Source organism: Vanessa atalanta, chromosome 18 (genome assembly GCF_905147765.1).
Source record: "Vanessa atalanta chromosome 18, ilVanAtal1.2, whole genome shotgun sequence".
NCBI lineage: Eukaryota > Metazoa > Arthropoda > Insecta > Lepidoptera > Nymphalidae > Vanessa > Vanessa atalanta.
In genome coordinates, this window is record NC_061888.1 from 5695311 (window position 1) to 5722864 (window position 27554).

A 27554-nucleotide genomic window follows, 5' to 3' on the forward strand; every position below is an offset into this window, starting at 1 on the left:
GTCATATACAAAAAATAAATACAAAAATATTGATTTTTAAAAATTTACGTGCGATTATGACGTATATTTAAAGTTTTTGTAAATAGCAGTTTAATGGGGAGGCGAAAAGAAGTTTTAATAGTGCTCGAGGAGTGGTATAGCGTTCAGTGCGAAGTTGTCAACAGGTGAAGTTGACAAAAGTTTCGATTGGGTTGGTTTTAAGTAGAATTTGCATTTAAAGTTTACGGTTTCTCCATTGAGGTGTAAATTTAAGGTCTATTTTAGCACAAATTACTTTCGTACCTTTCCCAAGGATTTAACATAGAACATACGTTTCATACATTGACAAAATAAATTTGTTATAATATGTACATTGAATAGTTCAACTGCATTTTGATAGTACTTATAAAAGTTTTTCTTTATAATGCAGATCCCAAGTTCCTGAATTCACATCCTAGACTTGACACAGATAACACAATTCGAATCGTCTAAAACAATTAAATATGGAAAACGATTTATTGATGATTATAATTATGTCATTATTTAGAATTAAAATATTTACTGTAAAATCTATTGTGTGTAGAGAATAAAAAAAAGCAAAAACCACGACCAAGTAATTTTTGTATTGACACGTAAAATTTGATTAAGTTAAGATTAAGTTAAGAATAAACCATCTTGGTTGACTTCTATATGAGATACACTTAATACTCATGTTTTGAGAACATTTTCGAAACATGCTCCTTAGTTTAATAAATACGGCTCAGTTTAAAGTTGGCAGAGGTAAACTTCTTGATATGACGTAAAGGAAAACTTGAGCGTTAAAACATTCCAATGTTTGCGATACTTTAGTAGTATTTCCAAGAAATATAATAACTTGAGAAATATTTTATAACATATCCAATTTATTTAATTCCCATTCGGCAGTTACTGTAATCGTTCTGATCTAGAGAAGTTCAAGTTTTAACGAAACTTTACTATTAGTTGCGCCAAAGAATAGTAAAAATTTGTTGAAATATAAAGTGTAAAAATAATATCTACAGATTTGTGCAAGCCCATCTGGGTAGATACCATCCACTTATCACGAACTCTGCAGCCAAATAAATATTGGTATATTTATTATTTATTTAGCATTGTTTATGTTGCAAGTGGTCCGTATACCAGTCTCCCTGTTTATTAGATTTAGATTAGAAATATCTTTAAATCATTTCTGTGTTTTTTATTTCCGGTTAGTGCATATATTATAAGGTATAAATAGTCAATATCATCTCTTGGCATAAATGGCATTAACTAAAGACAATTTAAATATTCACCGAGCTATGCCATCGGTGGTAGTATTTAATGACAATCAAAAAGTGTGATGTTTCTATATTGAATAAAACTATGCTGATACATAAATTATAGAAAAAAATATCGTGCTGTGGCGTGACACCCAGGATGCTGGTATTATTTATTTTGGTACTTTGAACTGCAAGGCTTAATCCTTGAGTTTAGAAAGCGCCAGCTTTTCGATTACACGAAGTGGGGACCAGTTACTTAGAAAGGTTTTGTATTACTTTTTTGGTATCTGATAACTTTTTTATATTTTTTTTACAGAGTCCGTACTTAAGATAATGATAATTGTCATTTTCTTAGTTACTAAATTAGTTCATTAAAGTATTTTTCTATAACTTTGTTATTGATTACAGGAATTTATTACCTTAAGCGTTGAATTTTATTTATATACTTACCTTGTTATTGTTTTCTTATTTAGACTTGTTTAGACTAGATAAGTAAATTTATTATTTTATAATTAATTAAATTTAGTCGAATCTGACGTAATTACTATTATGTGACGCAGTTTCAAGATGTAAAATTTATTTTTCTAACATAATTCCTAACCGTTACACGTTGATCAATAATTTTTGTGACTCAAAATATATATCTTGTAATCATTATATATATATTATTATGCTATTAAGCCAATGACAATAAAACAAAACTGTCTATTCAATAAAACTCAAACAAAGTATCGTATATTTTCTACAAAAGAGTAAAATTAATTTTGTTAAACTCATATGATAAACCACACCCGTGTCTGTTCGTTAATTAAACTCAGATTTAATAGGCTTTGTTTGTTCTGTATTAATCAATTTCATTCTGGTTTATTTTCTTTAGGTTATTATCGTAATAATAAAATTGGAAACATTATTTGTATAATCATAATATTTATTATTGAATTGAATAAATACAGCGTAGTTACGTTCATTGGCGCGAGGAAGGTTCGCACCGAGTTGAATAATTCATTTCATGTAACAAACCGTAGATCGTGATGTCGTTTCCATGAATTTTCATTAAACCCTATTTTTATAAAACTCTTTATTACATTATAGATAGTCGTCGTTTTAAATTTTATATTGTAACTAATGCTTGGCAAGCGTTGTGATGATTTGTTAAGTATTATCTGATACGGTTTGCGTTATAATGTTATCTGTGTTCAAATGTGTATCGTATCAACCGTCATGGTCATTGGTAATTGATGATTGGAGGAATTGAAGTTGATGTGCTTTAGTGACATCGATTGATAAGTTATAACAAAACGGATACGGAAAAGGAATGGAAACGGATGGCTTAAAAAAATCAATGAAACAAGACACAATTATCTGTGCCAACTGTTATACTAATCGGTTTAATAGTTGAATAAATTAATCCGAGACAGACATAATTATATCCACATCAGTTTATATTTGCTTAGTGGTAGGGTTTCGTGCAAGTAGCAAAAGTTTTTAGGAGTAAAAGTATTAATTGCTTGTATTGTTGTGTTCCCCTTTGAAGTATGAGTGAGTGAAGGCCTTCAAATAGACAGGTCTCTCTTTTTTTGGCTACTTGAATCCAGTTATGGCTTGCTGTTTTTTTGAGCATATATTCATGCCCGTAGATATATTTTGTTAAATCGACAGAAACAAATATTTCCGTTTACGTGAGTTTGGCGTTCCAGAGAAAATACCTATTGGATATTAAAAAGTTATATAAGGAATTATTTTAGCTAAACATGTTAAGGCAGGCTATCTGAAGAAATGTGTCAATATTTACTTTTCGGGCGATTTGTGCTAATAATCGTACGATAATATTTTCAGTATTTAAAAGAAGAAAAAAATTAACAGATTTGTATTTTATTTCAACTGGGTGTATATTAAATAGATTTATTTGAATAATTATATATTATAATAATTCGCAAAAGAAATTTAACTTAACTTGAGTATAGCAAAAAGAATTTCATTCAATTTGCATTTATCAAGTATCAGAGCTAAGGAATGATGTAAATTGTTCAAATGTCGAGTCAGGCCATATACATATATAATATCATAAAACTCTACTCTATACATAAATACATAATTACATATAGACATAATACTCTATATATATTATGTATATAAAGACATAATAGTATATCCATTACGATTTATGTTTGCTCTTGTTGCCACTCGTTTCTTTTTCACGAATACAATGAAAAGACACGATACATTCGAAATTTAATATTTATTAAATAATTATGTATGATAATCGATCATAGACTATCTCATTCGCACATAATCACATCTCTCTTACACACTTTACAGTCAAAAGTAATTGAATTTTGAATATCAATATTCCAAGCAAATATTAAATTGTTTTAAATCAAATTCATTGTATTTTCTTGCATTTTCAACCTTATTTAACTTAATATATTAAAAAAAAAACAAATAAATTAATTTAATTATTAAACTGGTATAATTAGTGATAAATATTAATTTGACAACATTTTAATAATTAATTTGGCTAGACAGTTTTTTGCTGTTGATACTATAAGTTTAGTATTTTCTGCCATTTATATTTTTTATAGGCACGCCTCATATATTTTATTTTCGACAGAAAATTGTTCGCATAATAAGGATTCGGTTTGGCAATGTCTAAATATATAACAACGAAACTTATGTCCGAAAAAATATTAGTTAATATCTCACCAAATACAGCCCAAAGCCTCTTAAAGGTAATTTGTTAAATATAATAAGAGTAATAGCTCCATGACAAAAATCAAGGATTACAGTCTTATAAGGCATGAATAACGATAAAAATACTTGAATTCGTTCTAGACGTTTCTAAGGTTCTTTACGGTGACGTGTAAGCCTACTAATCCGATTTGGTTCACTCGTACCGAGTTAGGCTGTGTGCAGAATGGATGACAAAAGTTTTCCTACGAAATATCGAAAGAACATAAGAAAACGTGACATTTGCCAAATTGCGAAATTCAATCCGGAGCCTTTAGTTGCATTTTTGTTTATGTTTATATTAAAATGTTTGTTTGGTTTTTCATTCCGAATCATTTCAATTTCAAAATAGTAATAAATTATGTGAGTGGTATTTAACTTTTGAAACGTCATTTTCTTTTTGTCAATTATTTCATTTTGTTATTTTTAACCTTTTAAAGTATACGCGGACGTTAATTAAATACAACTAAGTTACAATAATACAATACAATTATCTTACATTATAAATAACCTGATCATGTAAAAAAAATGAATCATTAATCCAAACTAAATTAAAATTCAAAATTCTGGATCGCACAAATATTAAACCTTTATAATTAGATTATCTGATGGTGATGAAAAACTCAATTTAGTATATTGATTATTATATTATTAGATAAACGTAACCGACAATTTTCTGATTTCCCAGTGACAGATAAGGAATAAAATATTAATGGTATGATTAACAGTATCTTCGTATTATACCAACGTAAAAGGAGGTTCGACGACATTCGCAGGATCGCCGGTAGAAGCTGGATGAGGGAGGCAGAGGACGGAGCAACGTGGCGCGCTCTAGGGGAGGCCTATGTCCAGCAGTGGACAGCAGTAGGCTGATGAAAAAGCCAAACGCCTAACTAGCCCATCGGTATTTGGCTGGTTTCAATCCTGGAATATTGATGAAGATTATCCTTACACATATTTTAATGGATAAGTCTTGTAATTTTTCGAAAAGACTTTTAGTACAATTGCTTTTTTTTCGACTATATTTGAAATTATGATTCCAATTATAGATCTGTTCACTCACGTAGACGTGATCCTTTCATTATTAGCGTGCATTAAAAATATAATCTATTTATATTTTTTGCTATATTTATATCTTAAATTAGTCATATCACGAGCCTCACCCCTACTAATGAATATTGCGATTAGAATTTTGCCTATAGTACCTAATTTAGTTTCAATACGGTGACGTCGATTTCAACCGTGACGTCGCCTATGTGGCCTTCGCCTTAGCAAAGGTGAGCTTATACCTGGAGGTTGTAACGGGACATTTTATTGGATTTGACAGGCACCGCTTTAGCTAGACAGCTAGTGGTTTGTTTAAAGCGAATTACAATGTCAAGATGGATACTTACTGCAGTAGTTTGTATATAGCTGTAGATCTTTTAACTCAAGAAGGCGCGCCCCTCTATCTTAAATTATTTTCTGCGTGTGTTAGTATGAGCGAGTTATGTTCGTAGTTACAATATCTGTTGGTGTAATGAGAGTAAAGACAGCAAAAATCTAAAATTAGATTATATTTGTTAATACCTACCGATGATTTATCGCGGAGATAAGCGCCGTCGTGAGTGAATAGAACTTATTGTAAGCCTATAAATTATTTTATATAAAATATTTATAAATAATCATTAAAGGTTGTATAGCTTCTAGCTATTGAGTTATATTCAATCACAGAATTATATAAATGTAATGAATACTTTTTGGTTTGACATTTTTATAAATAAAAGTAGAAGAAGAATATTTTTGAATTTGACATGAGAATTGTTAATCTGGTTTGAAAAGCGGAAGATAATGGATGAATGTAACAAAAACTGGAAAATTAAATATTGTTAATTATTTGACGTTCCTATTTACTTGAAGCTGGGTCTTCATTATATATATCTTTTACTTATACTTTGAGAAGCCATACTTCGGTCTGAAGTTTTAATGTTTGTAGCGTCATTATTCTCTGAACTGAATCTTAAAGGACTTATAGATAACGATAATCTGACCAATTTTGGCAAGGGCGACTATTTTCGAAAGAGACTAGCCATTAGCGTGATTCTAATTATTGTACACAAGTAAAGCGTAAACATCACTGCACTTTATTCTTTTTCCTTCTCTGTATGAGTTCAAGCTCATAATTGACATATTTTATGGGATTTGAACCTCAAACCCAAGGAACTCAAAACCGTCGCGGCTTTATAGATACGTAATTAATGTAACATTAGTTTTTATTTGTTGAATATTCCCACCAAATTTCTCCTTTTCGGAAGAACAATTAAAATTTAAATAAAGCTACTGTTGCTTCATAGAATAATTCCTAAAGATGGAAGTCAACGCTACATTCTTCTACATTCTTTACTCACGATACGTACATGTTTATCTATTTAATGAAAAAAATAGGATATTTGTAAAAAAAGACATATTTATATAAATTTTTAATCATTTATTAAATATAAAATTATCATATCATCAGATCAGTTAGGACCGCGGAAAGTTGATACTGCCAGCTACAACAAGTAAAGACGACATATTTCGTAAAACCGAGGCCATTTTTAAACTCTATTCAATAAAATCAACACAAAAATGGAACATTTAGGCAATTATTATCATTAAAAAATGGCACTACCTAATTTAGGTAACAAATATTTACATTTCATAAAGAAATCACAACAAAAGCTTCATAATCTAAATACACATCTATATACACCATTATATAAACTATATATATATATTCATACAATATAAAGCAAAGGTTTTATTGAAATATAACTATCTCGAACAGATATTTAGGTATTTCTAGAATAATCTAGAAATTTAGAATATATGTTCAAATAGTTCTATTGCAATTGCGTTTACTTAGCAATATACTTAAAACATATTATTAACGCACTACCTTCCACAAATATCTCTGAAGTGATAAATATATTTCATTATCAAATTAAATTTATTAATTCTAAGTTATTTTAACAATAAAAATTAGTCTTCCCATAGTAAAATCTACACATACATATATAAATTGATCAAATCAAAGTTCTTTTACTCTACCACATATATCTTGTATTAATCAAGAAAGTAATATACATAGATCGATTCAATAACAAAGGCCCGCCCCTCCATGTTTCCAGCGTGCGTGAGTCACACTCGTGCTTAAAAGGCGTGCTTAGTGTGCGCAAGACGTAAGAGTACAGAGAGCAAAAAAAAAAACCAAAAGAAATTGGATTATATTTTCATGTTTATTTTATTAAAATCCCCATAATAATTTTATGTAGAGGGTGCCTTCGCGAGTGAATAGATCTAAATAATTATAAATTTACAATACTATTTTATCGTTCAAGAATTATTTGTTGATTGAATTTGAACTTAAACACAAAACAATTATTAAAACAAATGATTTTTATTCATTCATCAAGTATATTAAATGTGTATAAAGCATATTTTCATTTTAATGAAATATACAAAGACGACGGGTGGTTATGTTTTACAGTTGGCAACATTGTGACAATTTCAATCATTATTTTCTTACTACTAAGTCGAATTAGCAATTTCTGTGGTAAATAAATTACAGTTACAGTACAAAATTATTTGGAAAATATAATTTTCAAATATGATTTATTAACACTTTGTAATTATAAAAAAAAAGTTTCTAGTTTGACTTCTTATATAACTTCAATAGTTCCACCGAGAGTTCTTGAAACACTCAACGAAGAAACTCTAGCAACAAAAACTTACAAGCGAACGACTAACCTTATCTGACAAATCTATACAAAACATTCCCTTAGGACATTCATTTTCTAACCGTTGAGTTTTATTTTCTTTATGAGAATTTTGTAGGGCGTTAACAATATGTTTCTACCTTAATATAAACCGTATTTACAACACAACCAATGTGTCTTCGACAAATAAAATGATCTACAAGCACAATAAATCGAAGTCTCCAAGACAATTCACGAAACATCTAATTAAACATATACTATTTACACATTTATACAGTCTTGAAAATAGGTACTATCATGTTCCAAGTTTTAGATTGGTATTTGAGCAAATTAAAGTCTTAAAATTTTAACATCTTGAGAATCGAAATGCCGAAACATTTTCAAAATTTTCGACATAAACTTGTATTGTCATATTGTATCGAAACGTTATTTTGGAACAGTTACTTTAAATTTTTGCAATCAAAAATTTTATAATTTAATCATTAAGGTTTTAGTTGAGTTCTTTTGGAAAGATATAAATTTATTTAAATTTAAAAAGTTTCAAGTATCAAATAAATACTTTTTCCTTTACACACAACTTTCTGGGCCGGGTAAATTCTCAGCTAGAACATGTTCCCTTCTTCGCACGTTACTTTTACCTTTCGTTCTGTGCAATGTCGACGTGGCCAAGCTTCCAGAACTTAAAGTTGGTCCACTAAGAGCTAGGGTCTGACTGCCGAATGGAGACCCCACATTACCATTAGGACAGACAAAGTTCGGACTTCCTAAAGTTGGACTATTAGTCACTATGAAGTTCGGTCTAAAGTTACTCGTTAATATTGACTGCGACAAGTTTTGGTTGATAGCGTCTTCTTGTCTTATGTTAGTCATGTCACCAGAAGCGAGCTGGAGGTAGATAAATATAATAAGAAATTAGCCATTAAAAACAAAAAATACTGGTAGAATATTCATTAATAATTCACTAAAATTTTACCTGTGTTGGTCGTCCGGTGGAATCTAAGAGAGCAAGATCTTCCGCCGAGAACACGGCCCCACTTTTGCTCCAATCGCCTAAAATTAATTTTTACTTATATATAAAACATATTTTGCCAAAGAGTTGCGTTTTTTTTTTCGTTTTTACCTCTATTGTCCATTATACTCGGCCACTCATCCGCCTCGACAGTCGCTGGTGGTCCTTTCTGACTTTCACCATCTAAGCAAGCAAATAAAAAAATGTCTCTGGATTAACAACCGACTGTGTAAAGACGCGATTATAGAATAAAAGCTTAAAATTTAAAACTTTAATACAAATAGAAGCTCGCTATCTTTCTTCCCTTGGGTTTGTTATTTTTTTTTAACTTTCATTCGCAATTTTCTTTCTTTAGATAAAAAGTCTATTTCGACCGCGAAAAACAAAAACTCTTTTATTTTGTTACATGAATCAGCTCTCATAATATTATCAAAGGTTAATTGAGTTCTACTTTAAAATTTCGTGTTTTTCGTTTGATGTTTTTACAAAGCGATTTATTTTTTCTATTTCATATACGCATTTCGTTATACTCATCGAAGCTCAATTGTGTATAGGATATTTATTACATACTTTTTCATCAATTTACTTTTAAGAATATATTTAATTTAAAAGAAAAAATCATTTAAAATTTATTTTAGATTATTTTTTTTTAAATACAATTCATTTCGATTTTATTTGCAAAATTATTTACTGAGCCTCATAATAGCATGTTGACTAACGAGCTTATATTAACAAAAATAAATCTTCAAATTGATATCATTGATGTTTTGATCAAAGAAAAATTTTCAGGACGTAATTTGCAAATTACCTGGTGCATTCAGTATATCTGGTTGTGGATCTGGCGTCTTTTGTTCTGGAGAAGGTTTAATAGTGTACGCCACTACGTATCTTCGGCAGCCGTCGCTCAGTTCTAACATATCACCAGGTGGATGTTTATGCGGTGGATGCGCCCTTCTCCTTCTAGCGCAAAGTGCTGCAAAAGCTATTCCGCCAATGGCGAGAGCTGCTCCCAGTATAGCAGCTACTACTACTCCAAGCGTTATTCCGCCAATCGAACTTTTGCCATCTGTTTAGATACATTGCATACGTTAGAAAAGAAAAAAAACTAGATACTTTGTTTGTATAGACACTCAGGTTTAGGTTGACTTAAATAATATTTAAAAAATAACTTTTTTGGAGCCTTAAAATAATTTTTAAATTTCTTCATTGGCTGATTTTATTACGAAATCTGCACCAAGAAGGATGTTTTATTTTTATAAAGTCGAAAACTTTATTTAATCGTATTACTTTGAAAAATACAATGTATACGGAAACGGTCGAGAATATGTTTTAAAATATATTATTTAATAACGGAAGAAATGGAATACATGTAGGGTTATAATTACTTGGGTCGATCCCATCTCCAGTTTATAAAAAATAGTGATAAAACGTTATCACACATCAATAACTCAGAGTGTTAACTAAATATCGGTTATTGTATCAGTCGGAATATCACCTTTAAACATACCCGAACATCAAAATCAAAATATACTTTATTCAAGTAGGTTTTTACAAGCACTTTTGAGTCATCATTTAACAAACTATATTAAGTGAAGCTATCACCGGTTGCGAATGTAGATTCTACCGAGAAGAACCGGCAAGAAACTGAGTAATGCACGAACTATCCTATCATCGTACCAAACATTTTACTAATACGTATATTATTACATACAACCTGTAGGGCTTTGATCAGCCCTCCCAGGGAAGTGATTGGGTGCTATCATACTACGTTTATTCCAACTTTAATCTTTTACACTTTATATTATTGTAATGCTTGTGGTACTTAATGTTTTAGGCTTCTTTGGCATTTACGAAAATTGCAACAATAAGTGTTTTATATTTATAATGTCTAAGAGGAAATGTTTGGAGCATATTTCACCACGCTGCTCCAATGCGTTTTGGTGGAATACTCATGTGGCAGAATTTCGTTGAAATTAGACACATTCAGGTTTCCTCACGATGTTTTCCTTCACCGCTGAGCACGAGATGATGATGATGATGAAGCACATGAAAATTCAGTGGTGCTTGCCGGGGTTTGAACCCGCAATCATCGGTTAAGATGCACGCGTTCTAACCACTAGGCCATCTCGGCTCGGAATATGTTCCAAACCTTCTCCTCAAAGGGAGGAGGCCATAGCCTAGCAGTGGGAAATTTACAGGATGTTAATGTAATTTAAGAAATGTGACAGTGACTTCTGTCGTCTTAAAATGATATAAGAAAGTAAAATTACATGTTATTAAACCAAATAACATCGACTCTATGTTACAATTACCGTACTTAATTACATTAGCAATACCCTTGGCGAAGGTTGTGGGTTAACTATATTGCATATTTTAATAAGTAGAATACATACCCGTTCTCCTAGCGGCGTCGTTGAAAGCAATATTTTCAAGCAGAGTTTTCTCCGAGTCTCCCTTGAGATTTTTTGCATAAATAAGTAGATTAAACGTCGCGCCCTCAACGTCTCCAGCTGATATCTGTGAGAGGTCTAATTTAAAGGTAGCCAAGCCATCTGTGGAAAACAAACTATTATAATTGACAACGTTCATTTACGATTACATAAATTGTATTATCTAATTTTTTTTAATACTTCTAATGTATTTTTCTGAAATTTATAAACAATGATTTTAGTTATTATATTTCAATAAATTATAGAATATATATTTAAAAAAAGTATTGAAAAGTAAATGTAAAGATACTGAATAAAAAAACAATACAGCATTATTTAAATAAAGAGTTCTAGATTTCATTAATTAAAAAGCAACGCGATGTCCAGGGGTGTCTATTCGTTTTAAAATCGTGAGTTGCATCCAAATGTACTTCAAGCTGACTTCAACATCTGTAGAATGAATATTCTTAAAAGTCTGCAATTTCCTTTTTCTCAAAGGAAAATATACAAGAGAAATAGTTTTTTTTTTTATGTTCGTATAATATTGTTTTTAAATATCAATGAATGTATAAATAATTCACAGCGAACGGAACCACGCGTTTCAAGTCGTGCTGTGCATGTTAACTTAACAAAACCATTTGACTGAATACAAAATTTATAAAACCGACGTTTTAATTTGTATATGCGTTTTTCAACAACTATTTTTTTATTTTCAAAATGAATATAAAAATATCTTTTAACGGATATACTTTTTTCTGTCCTTTATTTTTAGCTGTTTTACTGATTTATATGAAAATGTTACACTGAATTCGAGTACAGTTTAGTCGTTAGTCTATACTTATAAAATAACATGTTTATTCGAGTCGTTTTATTGGGTAGACACCCATTAAAGAAGGAATTTTTGAAATTCTACCTCTAAGGGGGAGAAATAAGGGTTGAAAGTTGGTATGGAAGTTCGGCATTTTTTAAGTTTGAAACATGAAACTTTATCTTTGGGATACTGATTTAAAATTAGTAGATACGTCTTTAAGCCCTTCCGGACCTCTGAATTAAGAATTGTCAATTTCGTGTATAGGTTAGTCTGGAAGTCCGCTTCGCCATGACAATTAATAAAGCATAACCTTTAAAATAGCTGGAGAAGGCCAAATTATCTTAGGTCTACTCATGCCATTGTAAAGGTTTTTCGCAAGAAGGGTTTTTCGCTGTTCAAGAGTGAGCTCTGCGAACAGTCTAGTGTTTCTAGCGCACGAAAGACGAACCAGAAATGTGATATACAAAGAGGTCTTAAATTTTAACTCAATCTGTAAATATATCAATTGCCCCGCGAGCAAAGCTGCGGCCAACAACTAGTGTATATATTAGGCAAGACTATAAAATATCCCACAGTTGGACAATGACCAGTGTGTACTCCAGTATGTTGCTTGTTGGATATTATGAACAGATGTGGTACATGTTGTGTATTTTATCTGATAGGTACAGGTTACCTGATGTTTGTGTTACTAATAAAGAACACGATGAATTAAATTATCTTCTATTCTATAGTTATCGACATTGTACACGTGTTATGATTGATATGAATTTTGTTAGACATTAAATTCACATTAAAAATATATTTATTTAAACATGTTAATATTGAAACTAAAAGCTTCCTACAAAGTAATTATTCCTCAGATTATAAAAAAAGCAGATAGAGCGCGCGGAACATTATATTGAAGCAGCAAAATCGAATACAAAATAAAAAACGAATGGAAATTCCGATAGTGTGAAGCGGAACGTCTTTTTGTAAATACGATTTTTACAATTACTTACAAATGATTACAAGATGTCTTAATGTGTGTGAGTATATTAATATAATAAGGAGGACATAAAATAAAATACAATTAAAAAAAAATTTAAGTGGAGGGGCGCGCCATCGTGAATGAACAGATCTATAATAAATATATATTATAAATTATTATCGGTTTTCCAATTAGTTTGTAAAATGTATTGAAATCATTTCGTATTTCGTTTTCCTTCTTTCTTTCTTAGAAACGTATTAAATATTTCCTCGTAATACAGTTACCTGTTTCGTTGACAGTGCTATTGAACTTAATCTTGCTAGTGATGGGATCTAGAGCTTCCAGGACGAACGTCTGTGGCAGACCGCCGTCGTAGCCAGACACGCAACGCACGATCAACCAACTGACACCCTCGGTATTGTTGCTACCCGCTTGGAGGGAGCAGTTGCGAGGGGGCGCGGGGCGAGCTGCGAATTAATCACTCATTTAACACATGTAGTCCATTGAAATGTTTCAATTTTAGGGCAAAACTGAACATTTCCTAGAGGACGCGATTTTATTTGTGGGACATGTAGCCCCCCTACAACCTTAACCCCAAGATTGTGGGGCACAAATGCCCCATAAATAAAATAAGTGAAATAAGCGTCCTCTAGAAAATGTTCAGTCACATTTCAATGGACCAATAATTGATAAATTAATTACTACTATAATTATCATGTATTTAACTATACCTTATTTGTTATAATCGCGTGACGCATTAACGCATGACGAAACCGAAACGTATCGTTTATACCACTTAGTGGTAGTGATAGTGGTAGGTTTCGGTTTGGTTTCGACCCATTTACCAATGGCTTCGTCTGTGTAGGTACCACAGATAAGTGGTATCACATACTCTACCACCAATCAGCAATACTTAGTATTGTTGTGTTCCGGTTTGAAGAACGAGTGAGCCAGTGTAACAATAGGTATAAGATGTGATGTAAGTAATCTTAATGCACCAATGTCAATGTACGGTGGCGACCACTTACCATCAAGTGGCCTATTTGCCAGATAGCCTATCTATACTGTAAAAATCCTTCGAGGTCGCTTTTTTAAATTAATTTAGGAAATGGTAAATTGATTGAATGACTAATTAAGAAATCCCATCCAGTTTACAAAGTGTCATGTAAAATACAACATTTTGAACAAAAACGTCAAATAACAAAATAATCATTAACGTCTAAGAAACAAAAAAATATTAACTATCATATTAAAATATCATTTAATAATTAGATGTGCCCCATCATAAGTCTCACGTTCCTTATATAATCAAAGATTAAATCCTAACGAATCAGGATTACGTATATATGATTATTATTAATTAATTTGTTGAAACAATCTCCATCATGTTATCTCTAAACACTTAAAATTGACGACGGCTTAAAGGCCTGAACAACATTAAATAAACTAACCAATATAAAACTAAATTTTAAAATAAGTAAGATTAAAACCTAAATTACAAATATATGAAAAAAGTCACGAAAACATATCCAAATGAGGTATAAATCTTACTAAGGTCTCTGGCATATGATCTCCTCGAAGCGCCTCGACACCTTATAATTTAATCATTATAATCTCTAAGCCACACGAGAAGGAATTAATTCACGCGTAACACGCTTTGAAATGAAAATTAAGTGTACAGCTAACTCACTAATTTCGACGTGACTTATGGCTTTAGGGTGACAATTTCACATGTTATATTATACGGCATATTAAATGCCGCGGTCTGAACGGGCGTTACGTTGCACTTCGTGTAATTATTCTTCGTGCAAGATATGATGCTGTTTCAATTACGTTTATCAAAACATTTTGCCTTTACAATATGATAAAGATACACATAGATACATATTTACGTGGTGGTAAAGTTTTGTTAATATCCCACTTTCCCCAATTATCATATATTCTGCCGCCAAACAGTAATAGTTAGTACTGTTGTGTTCCGCTTTAGTGATTGAAGTGGTGTATAAACATAAACAAGGTACATAACATCTCAGTTCCCGAGGTTGGTGGGACCGTTGGTGATGTAATTCATGGTTAATATTTCTTACAGTACCAACGTACTGTAACGATACTCTGACTATTAGGACGACCATTTTCGCTTTCGCTTACCTATTTATAAAAGAAGTTGGGAATATATTTTAAGCGCAGCATCAGACTCGTAGAGATATAAACTCAACGTATGTTTCGGGACCCCGATCAATCAACAGAGGCAATCCCAAGAAGGATTGGTGCCAGGCAATCGTTCGGCCGGAAAGTCCTCTTTCATAAGATACTGAGTTAGCCAGAAATAAATGCGACATGAGCAATTATGATAGATATGATTTGAATAATGGTGAACTGCTCATTTGTTGAACATCTTCAAGCTTATTTAGTTTTATAATTACTGCACTACTTGAAGCTTACTTTTTTTTCCAACTTCGGAGAAGTTATTATTTCAATTGTTTTTTTTTTGTATATAATGCGATAAGAAATGTCTAGTGTATTTTACTATTTTATTGATTTGGTCAAGAGCTCTTGCAAACAGTTAAATTCCAAAGCGTTACATCAAATTGATACAGATCTCATTATGTATAGAATAAAAATCCAATATATGCTTTGACGTAATTTCATTTCCTTTGATCGGAGTCGTATATTTTAATGACGTATGCTTTTATAAATTAATTACAATGTGCTACTTGCAAACTTTAAATAGGAATATATCTAACGACCGCACTCCTCACATCACTTATGTTGCCACCGATCACTCACCCTTCAAATCGGAATATGACATCACTAAATATTGCTGTTTAACGGGAGATTATATGATGAGTACCCAGGCGGGCTTACGCAAAGCCCTACTACTAAGTATAAGTATATAAGTACATTCAAATTCTAATATATCTTTACACACAATGCTTTTAGAATGTAAATAAAACAATGAAAATAGACCTCCTGGCCATTTAAAAAAGAACCATGTTTCCTTACGATGTTTAAATTCAAATTACGAAAAATACAAATTACGAAATTTTTCAATGTAATATTTTCTTAAATTCAACTCAAGGTAATATCCTCTTAATGTTTGAATGTTTCTGGTAAAAGAAACGAATAAAAATGGCTCCAATTCAAACTAAAAACATAAATACAAGTGTAACAAAATTGAAAATAAATTTTCTCGAAGAATTAACTACATAAACGTACGAGTAAACTTTTCAAAGACATACTAAACCGAGTTTAAAAACGATAAAAACCCGCTATTTACGGAGCAGCCCAAAATTCATGGTACCGTTAAGAAACTAGCTAATCGATACTAAAATATAATAGCTTATTCAGCTATTCAGCGGACGGGCCACCTGGAACCCTCCACTTTGACCTATAATAGTTGAAGTTTACATTTGGCGAGGGTTTGGTCGAGGTAAAATTTCCAATTCCTAGTTCGTTGCGCAAAGAACAAATTTGATACTCGATGCGATCGTAAAATTTCGAAAATCGATGGGTATACGCTGTTTTGATATTGTATGCTTTGAATAACAACCTTGTCTATCTAGTGGTTTGTTTATAAGGCAAACCCCGAAATCCGTAGAGCAAAATCCGTTTGGATTAGTGAAACAGTTTATGAGTTTTTATGTCAAGCAATCCTCACTTTTAGACAATTGTTTCGAAAGCACGAAGGTACCATATGGTTGTTAAAGCGAAGGAAAAAAAGAGTGCACTTATGTTTGTGTAGGTATTTCTGCAGCATAATATATCCGCTATTAAAGCTGAAATACTGTCAGGACTATAAACGTTTATAATAATAATTTGTTGTCACTATGTAATACTATTATTACATTTCTGACATGTCACGATTAAATCTGCGTTAATTTCCTTAAATAATGGGCAAATTGTCCACCTACTGGTAACTGGTCACATTCGCTCATAAATATTGGCGCCTTAAGAAAAATTAACGATTCCGTACATCGCCAATGCGCCACCAACCTTGGGAGCTAAAAGCCTTGTGCCTTGTGTAGTTACACTGAATCACTCACACAGGGTTACACAGAGCCCTTTTGTAAAAGAAATGTTAATTTGAAACGGATATTCAAGATATCAACGACCTCCGTGGTCGAGTAGTGTGTACACCGATTTTCATGCGATTCCCGGCCGAGTCGATTTAGAAAAAGTTCATTAGTTTTTGTATGTAATCTTGGGTCTGGGTGTTTGTGGTACCGTCGTTACTTCTGATTTTCCATAACACAAGTGCTTTAGCTACTTACATTGGGATCAGAGTAACGTATGTGATATGTCCAATATTATTTAAGATATAGTTTATGTATCAACTCACAGGCCGGGACGATTTGGAAGACACAAGGCTCTAGTTGCCTGCCGACACTGTTGGTACCTCGACAACTTAAAGCGCCATAGTCTCGTTCGCTTTGTGGCTTGTAGCTGAGTTCACTCGTGCTGCCGTTAGCTGTACCTATAAAAAATCATATAATATATTGTGTTAAGCGTAAGTAAAACTGCTCGTTGTTATTAGTATAGAATAGTTGCTTATTTGTTTTTATAATAAAATTAGTTAGATAGAAAAATAATAAGACCTAACGTTAAAATACTTTTAAAATATGTAACAAGCCTGTATCACCTCTGATGTTAATTTTAGTTCTAGATCTTTCGTATTTTTAATATTATTTAATCATTATACTTAAATTGTGTTAAAGTTTTTGTATACTTAACTTGGACAGGTAATTTGATGACTTAACATTCTATGACAATTTTTATTTATTTAACTAGTTTTTGACCGAAACAACACAGATCTCCTGATGCTACCTGTGTTTTGAGGTTTTTTGGTTTGGAAACGGACCAATTTGTACCAGTTTGATATTTATTATATTCCTTATTTCGGTAAAGTGAGATTTACAAGGTAAAGAGTAATGGAATAAAAATGGAGTTCACGTCGGTATAATGATATACGATATGAAAATTTTTGCAATTCATATTATGACCGAAATTATATTAATTTATTTCAATATTGCGAAAATGAGGCCATGTATTTAATTTGTACGATAACATTATCATAAATAATAATTAAATATACGTGGATATTATCATGTGATGCGAATAAAACCTCTTTATCCAGGTGTTTCCTTGCCACGGCCAACAGGCATTGTAGTAAAGTGGAACACGTATGCATTTCGTTGGAAATAATTTATCACTATCACAAAACTTGCCTTGGCACCAATTCAAAAAACCGTCCAAGCAACGACATAAGTTTGGACTTTGGACGTAACGTTGGTAAAACTTATTAATTTGAAAATCCTTTTACCAAATTTAAGTTGGAAGCACGCGTCACGTGATCCGCTTTCCAACGACGTATCTTTGAAACTATTTTATTTATCTCGTCTGCTGTGAGCTGTCTTGATTTTGTTGTTTTGTTTTTGTTGTGTACGTGTATTCGTGTAGCGAGTTTGTTGTTATTGTATTGTGAACGAATCCTTACAAAAATATGTGTACCGACAATATGCAATTCTTTATTTAATTTAACGGTGTTATTCTTGTTTTCGATTAATAATTTTTTACTTGTATTTTTAATGCAAATAATTTACATGGCAACAAGTATTGATGTACACATATTGAATAATTTACCGACTGTAACATATTTTAAATTTATTTATTAATATCAAAAACAATGACAACAAATATTGATTTAAAGTAAACAAATGTACTTGTTAATACGTATTATATATTAACATATGAAACTTTCATACCAAATTTTGTCGGTGAAACATCCAGACTTTCGCCGCTATTGTTGAACTGCCAAAAGAATGTGACGTCAGGCGGATTTGCCGTTACGGAGCAACTTACTCGCAACGCTTCGTCTAATTGCGCGCCCAAAACTTGAGGCGTGGAGTGCATGCACACTGGCGCAACTGTTGACAATAGTCTAATCAAAACACGTACACGTAACATTTTATAGAACACACACAAACACACATATAAAGAAAGATCGAATTAAGCCATAACGAATCGAGCTATAAAATTTCCCTAACCAGAAAATTAACTAGATAGCAAATTTCGCATTCCGAACCGAACCTGCAGATGATTTAAGAGTTCATTTTAACATGAAGCCGCTACGTCGGCAAACTAAAACTTATGTAACAATCTGCTTTAAAGCACTGTATTATAGATGATATATTATGATACTGGCAGGTGAAAATAATTGGCTTTAAATCAGGCTCCGACTCGCAAAGTTTTAACATAACACTGTATTTAAGTTAAAATGTAAATACAAGAGAAAATTAGAAAATCGTTTTAGCGATCTATGTAAATAAGGGCGATGCTGTAATTAACACGGAAAGCTGAAAGAGCCTTCGAATTCAGTTCGTTAAGTCATAACAGAAGTCAGACGATATATACATTTTATCGCCGACTGTTCGCCTCGGGCGTACTCAGTGGCTGTGATTCATTTACGTATCTACTTATAAAACTGCGCTCCCTGACTTTTGTTTTAGATTTTCATTAAAATATTTATTCGTATTAAAATCTTTGAAGATGTGAATGAATACTAATATATAAATTGATTCGAATGACTGCTTTTGATGAAACATTTTATTGTAGCTTGTCCTTAAGAAACAAATGAATATTTTAATTTTAAAAAAAGTTAAATTATGAATATTTAACAATATAAAGGTTATTTAGCGTGTGTTCAGTTAAAAATAGTTTATCTCTTTCTATCACCCTTGGTTGTCACATTCGAAAGAAAGAGATACAGCAGAGTTTAACTAAGCCTCCGCCTAATCAACATTAATATATAATACCAATATTAACAGTTGAGTGTTGAAATATGTCATTAGATGTTGCTTTCGTGATTGGGGTCATTATTTTTACTTAAGTAAGGCACTACAAATGGATCAGGGTGTTCAGGCCGTATAATAATAATAATTATTATTATTAATAATTTCTTTGTCCAAAAACACAAAGCGCCCTTAGCGCATAAAATAATATACAATATGTGATAATAAAGTGGGATTACAATATAAGATATAACATTTAAAGAGACAAAAAATAATTACATATATTTTCAGCTATAATATGAGGTAACACTAACTTTTCTACTCGTATTCTGTTTTCTCTTGTCCGTAAGAATTATTAAATTACTATTTAATTTAACATTAACAGCCTGTAAATTTCCTAGTGCTGGGCTAAGGCCTTCTCGCCTTTTGAAGAGAAGGCTTGAAGCATATCCCACCACGCAGATCCAATGCGAAAGTGGCCGAATTTCATTGAAATTAGACACATGCAGGTTACATCACGATGTTTTCCTTCACCGCCGAGCACGAGATGAATTATAAACACAAATTAAGCACATGAAAATTCAGAGGTGCTGGCCTGGGTTTGAACCAAAAATCATCGGTTAAGACGCACGCGTTCTAACCACTGGACCGTCTCTAACAATGTTATAATAAAAAAATGATATAATAGGAAAAATACTAAGAGACAGAGGGAAAAAGTCGTATGCAGGAGGCATAATAATATAATATTTTATAAAATAACGATTTTTCTACCGGTTCAGTGTCTTGTAAGCCGCGTAGAAGAACTTCGTTCCAATAATATTCGTATATTTACAATACAATCAATGCAGAAGATGTGCACTCGGCGAACCAAGTGTGAACGATCTGTGCAAACATTTGCCTCAGTTTACTCTTTTGCTGTGATAAAAATCGACAAAGCGGGTACCGAAATTGTTGCCATATTTGTGCAAAATACGAAGGCCGAGAAATCAAACATATCGCTGTGTTCGGAAAATTAATGCCAATACACGAACACGCTGCACCAAGTATGCTGCGAAGAGTCATTTGGGAATAGCATGAAACCAAAATATACGAGTAATTCATCAAATTAGACCGCGTAATTTTTCTAGGACGTACTCTTTAATTTGTTTATTAAATGCTGAGCAAGTATTGACTTGCTAGGTAGATACGTGGTTAGCCTGTACAAATAAGTATTTGTACAATATACATGTTTATGTATCAGGTATGTATCTACTTTTACACGGATAAAATAAGTTTTGAAGAGTTTGTAAATAACGTCTCAATATTGAATTGAAATATTTTTGCAAAATTTTATTTTCAAATACAAAAAAATATATATATAAAAATGGAACTATAATATTTTTATACGTTTTCTTTCGTGAATATGAATACATATTCATTTTAAGAACTTTAAAGAGTTAGGAGATAGAATTTTATTATTAAAATGGTTATGAATTCGAAACGTCAAATAATAATACTATTCTAAGAAATCTCCATATTGATAAAAACTTATATAATCTAGGTATGTATATCATTGAATATTTGAGCAATGTATTTTCTTAGCAAGTTCGAAAACGTAACCTGCATTATTTCATCTTCAATTAATGTCGGTAAAAAGGTTTAAATCTTAAAAGCATTAGCAGTCTGTAAATTTTCCTACTGCTGGGCTAAAGGCCACCTCTCCCTTTGAGGAGAAGGTTTGGAGCATATTCCACCACGCTGCTCCATTGCGGGTTGGCGGAATACACATGTGGCAGAATTTCGTTGAAATTAGACACATGCAGGTTTCTTCACGATGTTTTTCTTCACCACCGAGCACGAGATGAATTATAAACACAAATTAAGCATATGAAAATTCAGTGGTGCCTGCCTGGGTTTGAACCCGAAATCATCGGTTAAGATGCACGCGTTCTAACCACTGGGCCATTTCGGCTCTTCTCTTGAAATCTAGAAAATAATTGTTAAATGTCAAAATGATGAGCGCTCATTATTATCAACTGTAGTGTTACTGTGTAAGAACTCACAACGTATCTCACTCGTAAAATGTTGAAAATCGACTGATAGTGTTACGCTATTTTGTTTCTTATCTCCCTTTAAATGTTATAAATAATACTGTCAATGTTGTATGCAAATGACATCACACTGTTATTTGCTAAGTTTTAAGTCTGTTATAATAGACTAGGTCTACTGAATCAAATTCTTATACATTGTACTCAGCCCTACCGTAACAGTTCAAAAGTATGTGAGCGACATTGCGTATAAATTTCAACACAAACTTAGACTCTATAATTATGTGCACACATATGCATGTTCTGTATTTTAAGTGATTTAAACTTCGAGGCTTTCCTGCAGACAATTTCAAGATTTACAAAGGCTTCATGAAGTTTCGGTGTATCTATTACAGTTTTGCTTGTGCTCGCTACAGAAGTACTCGGACAGACGATTTTATCTCCGGCAAAGTTCAACCAGATATTAAACAATATATACGAAACTGGCTGGTCGGTGTATCTGTTTTGAATCAATTATTATTATGTATTTGTATTTTTATACTGGGCACGATTTATACAAGCCAATTTTGTTGTAACTTTTCGCTAGAAAGTGGGGCGATACCTATTCTTATATATCGCTAAAGCGATCCATACCTCGACGATATAATGGTATTTGTACAAAGACAAAAGAGCCGAGATGGCCCAGTGGTAAAACGCGTGCACCTTAATCGATGAATGCGGGTTCAAATCTAGCCAATAAGCACTGAATTTCAATGTGCTTAATTTGTGTTTGTAATTAATTTCATACTCGGTTGTGAAGGAAAACATCGAGAGGTAGAAAAACACCTGTATGTGTCATCATTCAATCAAATTCGGCTTCATGTGTTGAACTCCAAATCTTTTCCTCAAAGTGCGAGAAGGCCTTCGCCCAATAACGCGACATAAACAGGATGTAAATTTTCATTTCATTTACAAAGGAAGTCTGTCGGTTTTTGTTATTATAATATATAGTTATTGTATGCGGCGTATCTTATAATTATGATACTTGTTTGTTGATTCCAATAATTTTGCGTGAATTTGTAAGAATACATTAAAAAAAAAATTACACTATATATACATATTAGCATTAGTAGCCTGTAAATTTTCCCACTGCTGGGCTAAAGGCCTCCTCTCCCTTTGAGGAGAAGGTTTGGAGCATATTCCACCACGCTGCTCCAATGCGGGTTGGCGGAATACACATGTGGCAGAATTTCGTTGAAATTAGACACATGCAGGTTTCCTCACGATGTTTTCCATTACCGCCGAGCACGAGATGAATTATTAACACAAATTAGGCACATGAAAATTCAGTGGTGCCTGCCTTGGGTTTGAACCCGAAATCATCGGTTAAGATGCACGTGTTCTAACCACTGGGCCATCTCGGCTCTCATATATACATCCTTTACAATATCATATGTTAGGTACATAGCCTGCTTACATATATTGATATATTGCAATACGAAATAGTATTTGTTACACGGACTCATAGTTTTTCTATTACTACAAACTCCTTGTCATTCGATATGCATTCCGAGCTATGATTGATAGCCTAACAATGATTTGCTACGTGAAATCCTCGCCTAGCGGATACTAATAGAACTTGCCTCATGTTGGTGCATTGATTACTAAGTTAGTGAACGAGTCCCGTAGTGAATATTTATCGTTCATTAGTCACTGTTGATCGATGTGATTTTGATGACTCATTATATAAGTACAGAGTCTGTGTGTTAATTGCTTAATAATGATATATATGAAAATGAAATATTAGATATAAAGCGGCGAAAATATAGGTGACAGTAATAACCTTTAAGCGACACACTGCTTTGCAAAGCCTTATTTAAGGAGGTTTGGAATTAATTGCAACACACTACTCCAATCCAGGCTAGTGAATACATTTCCCAGTACTACCGATATGACGAAAAATTGGTGCTCAGTTGGGTTAAAATCCGCAATCTTTGGGTAAGAGTCACGACTTTAAACCACTTGACAATTTCGTGGTTACAAAGTATTTAGTGGTAGGGCTTAGTGCAAACTCGTCAGTGTAGGTACCACCCACTCATTAGATATTCGAACACCAAACAGCAATGCTTAGTATTGTTGTTTTGTTTCAAGGTCGCGTAAGCCAGTGTAACGTTAGGCACAAGGGACATAACATCTTAATTTCCAAAGTTGGTGACGCATTGACGATATTAGGAATAGGTAATATTTCTTACAGCGTCAGTCTATGATGATGACAACTTACCATCAGGCCATTGACCAATCCGCCTGCTTATATCGTAACAAAAACAAAAACGAAAACAATCTAGAGGGCTGTATATCACTTGGCACGATATTTTATATATATCTAGATAAAATACGGAACATCGATCATTCAATAGATTTTTATATCACTGTTTCAGCGTTGGCTTAACAAATCTTGATTAACTTAAGAAGTTAGATTGATATTCTGAAAACCTTCTGTCCAAATGAAATAAATTTATTAGTATTTTGTTTGTAATAGAACAGTCTGTTTCTAATTCAGTTCCGAAAAGCAATCTTCTGTACAATTTACTGATTGAGCTGTTTTATTTTTATCAGGCTACTTCGTTCCAATAGAAAGTCGATTTGGCCATTAGACTTTTATGTTTCATTTGCCAAGGGGTTTGCTAATGCATGAGAGTAAAAAATGTTTTAAGCTATTTTCTGGATTACGCTACGGACTCTGCTTCGGGAATTAAAGCAGAATACAAATATTGTTGTCTTAATTGTTCACCAATAAACTTAAACAGTATACACACACAATGAAGACAAGACATCCTAATCGCTAAGACATCCTTTCTTGATCGGTAGCTTTTTATGATATAGAGAAGAGGACGAGCAAATAGATAATCTGATGACCACCAATGCCCATAGACAATGGCGTTTTAAGAAATGTTAACCATTCCATACATCACCAATGGCCTACAACCTGATGTCATTGTGGAGATGTTACGTCCCTTGTGCCGCATTTAAGAGTGGGTGGTACCTACCCAGACGTGCTTGCTCATAGTCCTACCCCCATGTAAAAAGTATAGAGATGCAATTATATAAATACTTATACAGTATCTAAAATCACCCCAGTTTTGATAAATATTAAAAGTGCTAAAACTACGACGTAACATTACTCTGACGCTTAAAGAAAAGATCATGAAAAAACCGTTTCCACAGTCGAGATCCACATTTTCTATCCACTAATCAATCTAGGCTTTTCTCTTTTAAAGATGAACGTTCTAAGCTTTTTGAAATGAAAACGCACGTGTTCGGGATAAACACCATTTCATGTTGCTAAATACGGAGTATTGTGCTGAAGGCAATCATTCTAAACTATCGCTGTTGGAGTGCAGTGACTTCTTAAGGTCCATTAAATATGCATTCGCGATCTGCATGGAAGAATTATCTATGAGCAGAAATAAAAAAAAGGAGAGAAAGATAGTTCGATGTAGATTGCATTCGTTTTAAATTGAAAAGATTATCACAGTGTTGTTAGTTGAAATGGTTTACATATTTAATTTAAATAGGGTCTTAAAATAAGATAATGCTTTTTTTATTTCAACCCAAAAACATCTCGAAATTTTACGTTATTCTTCTATCAAATATCATCTCATATAATTTGATTATTAATAAAAAAAAATAGTGTAGGTATCCAAGAAGATGAATACTTATTATTAAATGTAATTTTTGATGTTTAATTTTTAAGAAAATGTTACTGACATCGTGATACTCTGTCTGAAATCTGATAGCAAATTTGAGTATTGAAAGATTGAGTGTGAATTAAAACAATAACAAAAAATAACGTGAAATCGTCTAATATAAGGCCGTATACAAGAAAAAGAGACGATCAGGGAAAGGTCGCCTATCAAAACACTTTTTCCTTAAGTGACGACTTCTGCCAGTTCACTCAACGGTAAACCATATTAAAGAACTTCGTTCCAATAATTCCATGATATTTGTCCTCCTCATATTTTTATCGATTAATAATAATACTAAGTTTTATGTATTATTTTAAATCTGTTGTTATTTTGTCATGTATACGTACATTGTATGCTGAGATGGGTAGCCTGACTAGCAGTTTCCCCGAGGGCATTGTTGGCGCGACAGGTGTAATCCCCGCTGTGTTCTCTCGTCACCTTCTGTAGCACAAGTGACTTCGTGCTAACTATAATACCGGAAACCACGTTGTGAAGCACTGGTTTGTCCTGGTTGAAGAAAAAAATTTTTGTTTTTTAAATAATTGATTACACCGTTTTTACATTTAAGATTTTTTTATAAATAAAACTTAAAGTAAGAATGTTTTTCCTCAGGATATTTTCCTTTAACGCCGACTGCAATATTAATTATAACACATGGAAATTCTTATTTGGGTTAAACCACAATCATTGGTTTTGATTAACGTGTACTAGCAAATGGGTCACATCTGCTTATATTTAAATTAGAAATATTCGTATAAAAAAGTTATAATCATTATATTACAAATTATGAAAGTGTGGAATTATGCCATAAGCCATTTGCCTAATTGAGATTTGACGAGCGATAAATCTGCTCTCTTAGTACTAGTGTTAATAAGATAGCTGAAAAAAGCAGCCGTCTCGTGAAACGACAAAATAGGTTAGTATTAAAATAATTTATGATAAAAAAATACATATGGGCTTAAATAAACATAAAATTTTGTTGATAATATATATATATTTTAATAAAACGACAATATATATATAACATCAATAAAGTTGAAATTAAAAATGAAAATGAACTTGAACTTGGCTTGACACGCTACCGCGTGTATAGATAAAAAAAATCGCGCGTTAAAAATAATCTGTAATAAGCAATTATATCTTAACTAAATTTTAAATAACTAGATAACATTAAATATATTTGTATTGTTGTTGATTAATTATTAGTTCCTGAATAATGAGTCGTAATATGATAAATTGAGTCAATATTAACCTTACAAAATGGCTTCGAATAAGTGACCACTCTGTTTTACCCATCGCACATGTGTTAGCCCGACTTTAAGTTATCCATCAAAATAATTACAAATTATTGAATAGCGCAAGTTACTTAACGAATTTCGATACAATTATAAAATTTTCTTATATTCCTTGATAGCTATTAAAAAATAAAATTAAAACATTTACTAGCAATAATTTCGCTAAAGCTACCCAGACAAAATAAGCATAATATTATATGATACGTATATTAATATGTTAAATTCATGCTTTTGACTAGTGGTATATTTTCGTGAATCTACTATTTTAAAGTTGGTTTTGAAACGGAGTACGGAAATATTTATAATTTACCCAATTAGTCATGAGATACGTTCCAAAGAAACAAATTATTATTATACTATTATAGTTGGCATTCGCGACTTTGCTCTCGTTGAAGGACTCGGTCATAAGGTGCTACATATGAAAAGATACCCTGTGTGTCTTAAGCCGTGGGGTTTTAAGCTTCATACCAATTTCATAAAACTCGGTTCAGTGGTTAGGCACTTAAAACAGACAGACAGATAGACTTACTTTCGCATTTATAATATTAATATAGTTTTACTTTTTAAAAAACTAATAAAAAATAAAATCAATTAATTCGATGTTCAGATGCATTCAATATTTTAAAACGGAACATGAATCGGTGTTTTCTACAAAGAATAAATGGAAAAAGTTTCAAACTTCGCATGCATTTTCCATGAATAAAGGGTGTTTAATAGCTAGCGATAGAATGTTCTGACGTGTCTAATTTTACAAGTCTCAGGGTAGACGTAGCGTTTAAACTT

At 32.2% G+C, this 27554-nt stretch overlaps 1 protein-coding gene across 1 annotated transcript in view; it reads right to left on the bottom strand.

The window, feature by feature from the left end:
* Positions 1 to 7561: 7561 nt before the first annotated feature.
* The window catches only part of LOC125071000 (synaptogenesis protein syg-2-like), a 98083-nt gene continuing 78090 nt past the window's right edge, over positions 7562 to 27554 (bottom strand). The window contains exons 9-17 of the mRNA XM_047681044.1: positions 25824 to 25983; positions 18699 to 18860; positions 17276 to 17410; positions 13221 to 13403; positions 11123 to 11281; positions 9538 to 9795; positions 8841 to 8912; positions 8694 to 8770; positions 7562 to 8605 (exon numbers count right to left, since the gene is read on the bottom strand). Of these exons, the coding sequence (XP_047537000.1) occupies positions 8288 to 8605; positions 8694 to 8770; positions 8841 to 8912; positions 9538 to 9795; positions 11123 to 11281; positions 13221 to 13403; positions 17276 to 17410; positions 18699 to 18860; positions 25824 to 25983 (1524 nt within the window). The 3' untranslated portion in view covers positions 7562 to 8287. The remainder of the gene's footprint in view (positions 8606 to 8693; positions 8771 to 8840; positions 8913 to 9537; positions 9796 to 11122; positions 11282 to 13220; positions 13404 to 17275; positions 17411 to 18698; positions 18861 to 25823; positions 25984 to 27554) is intronic.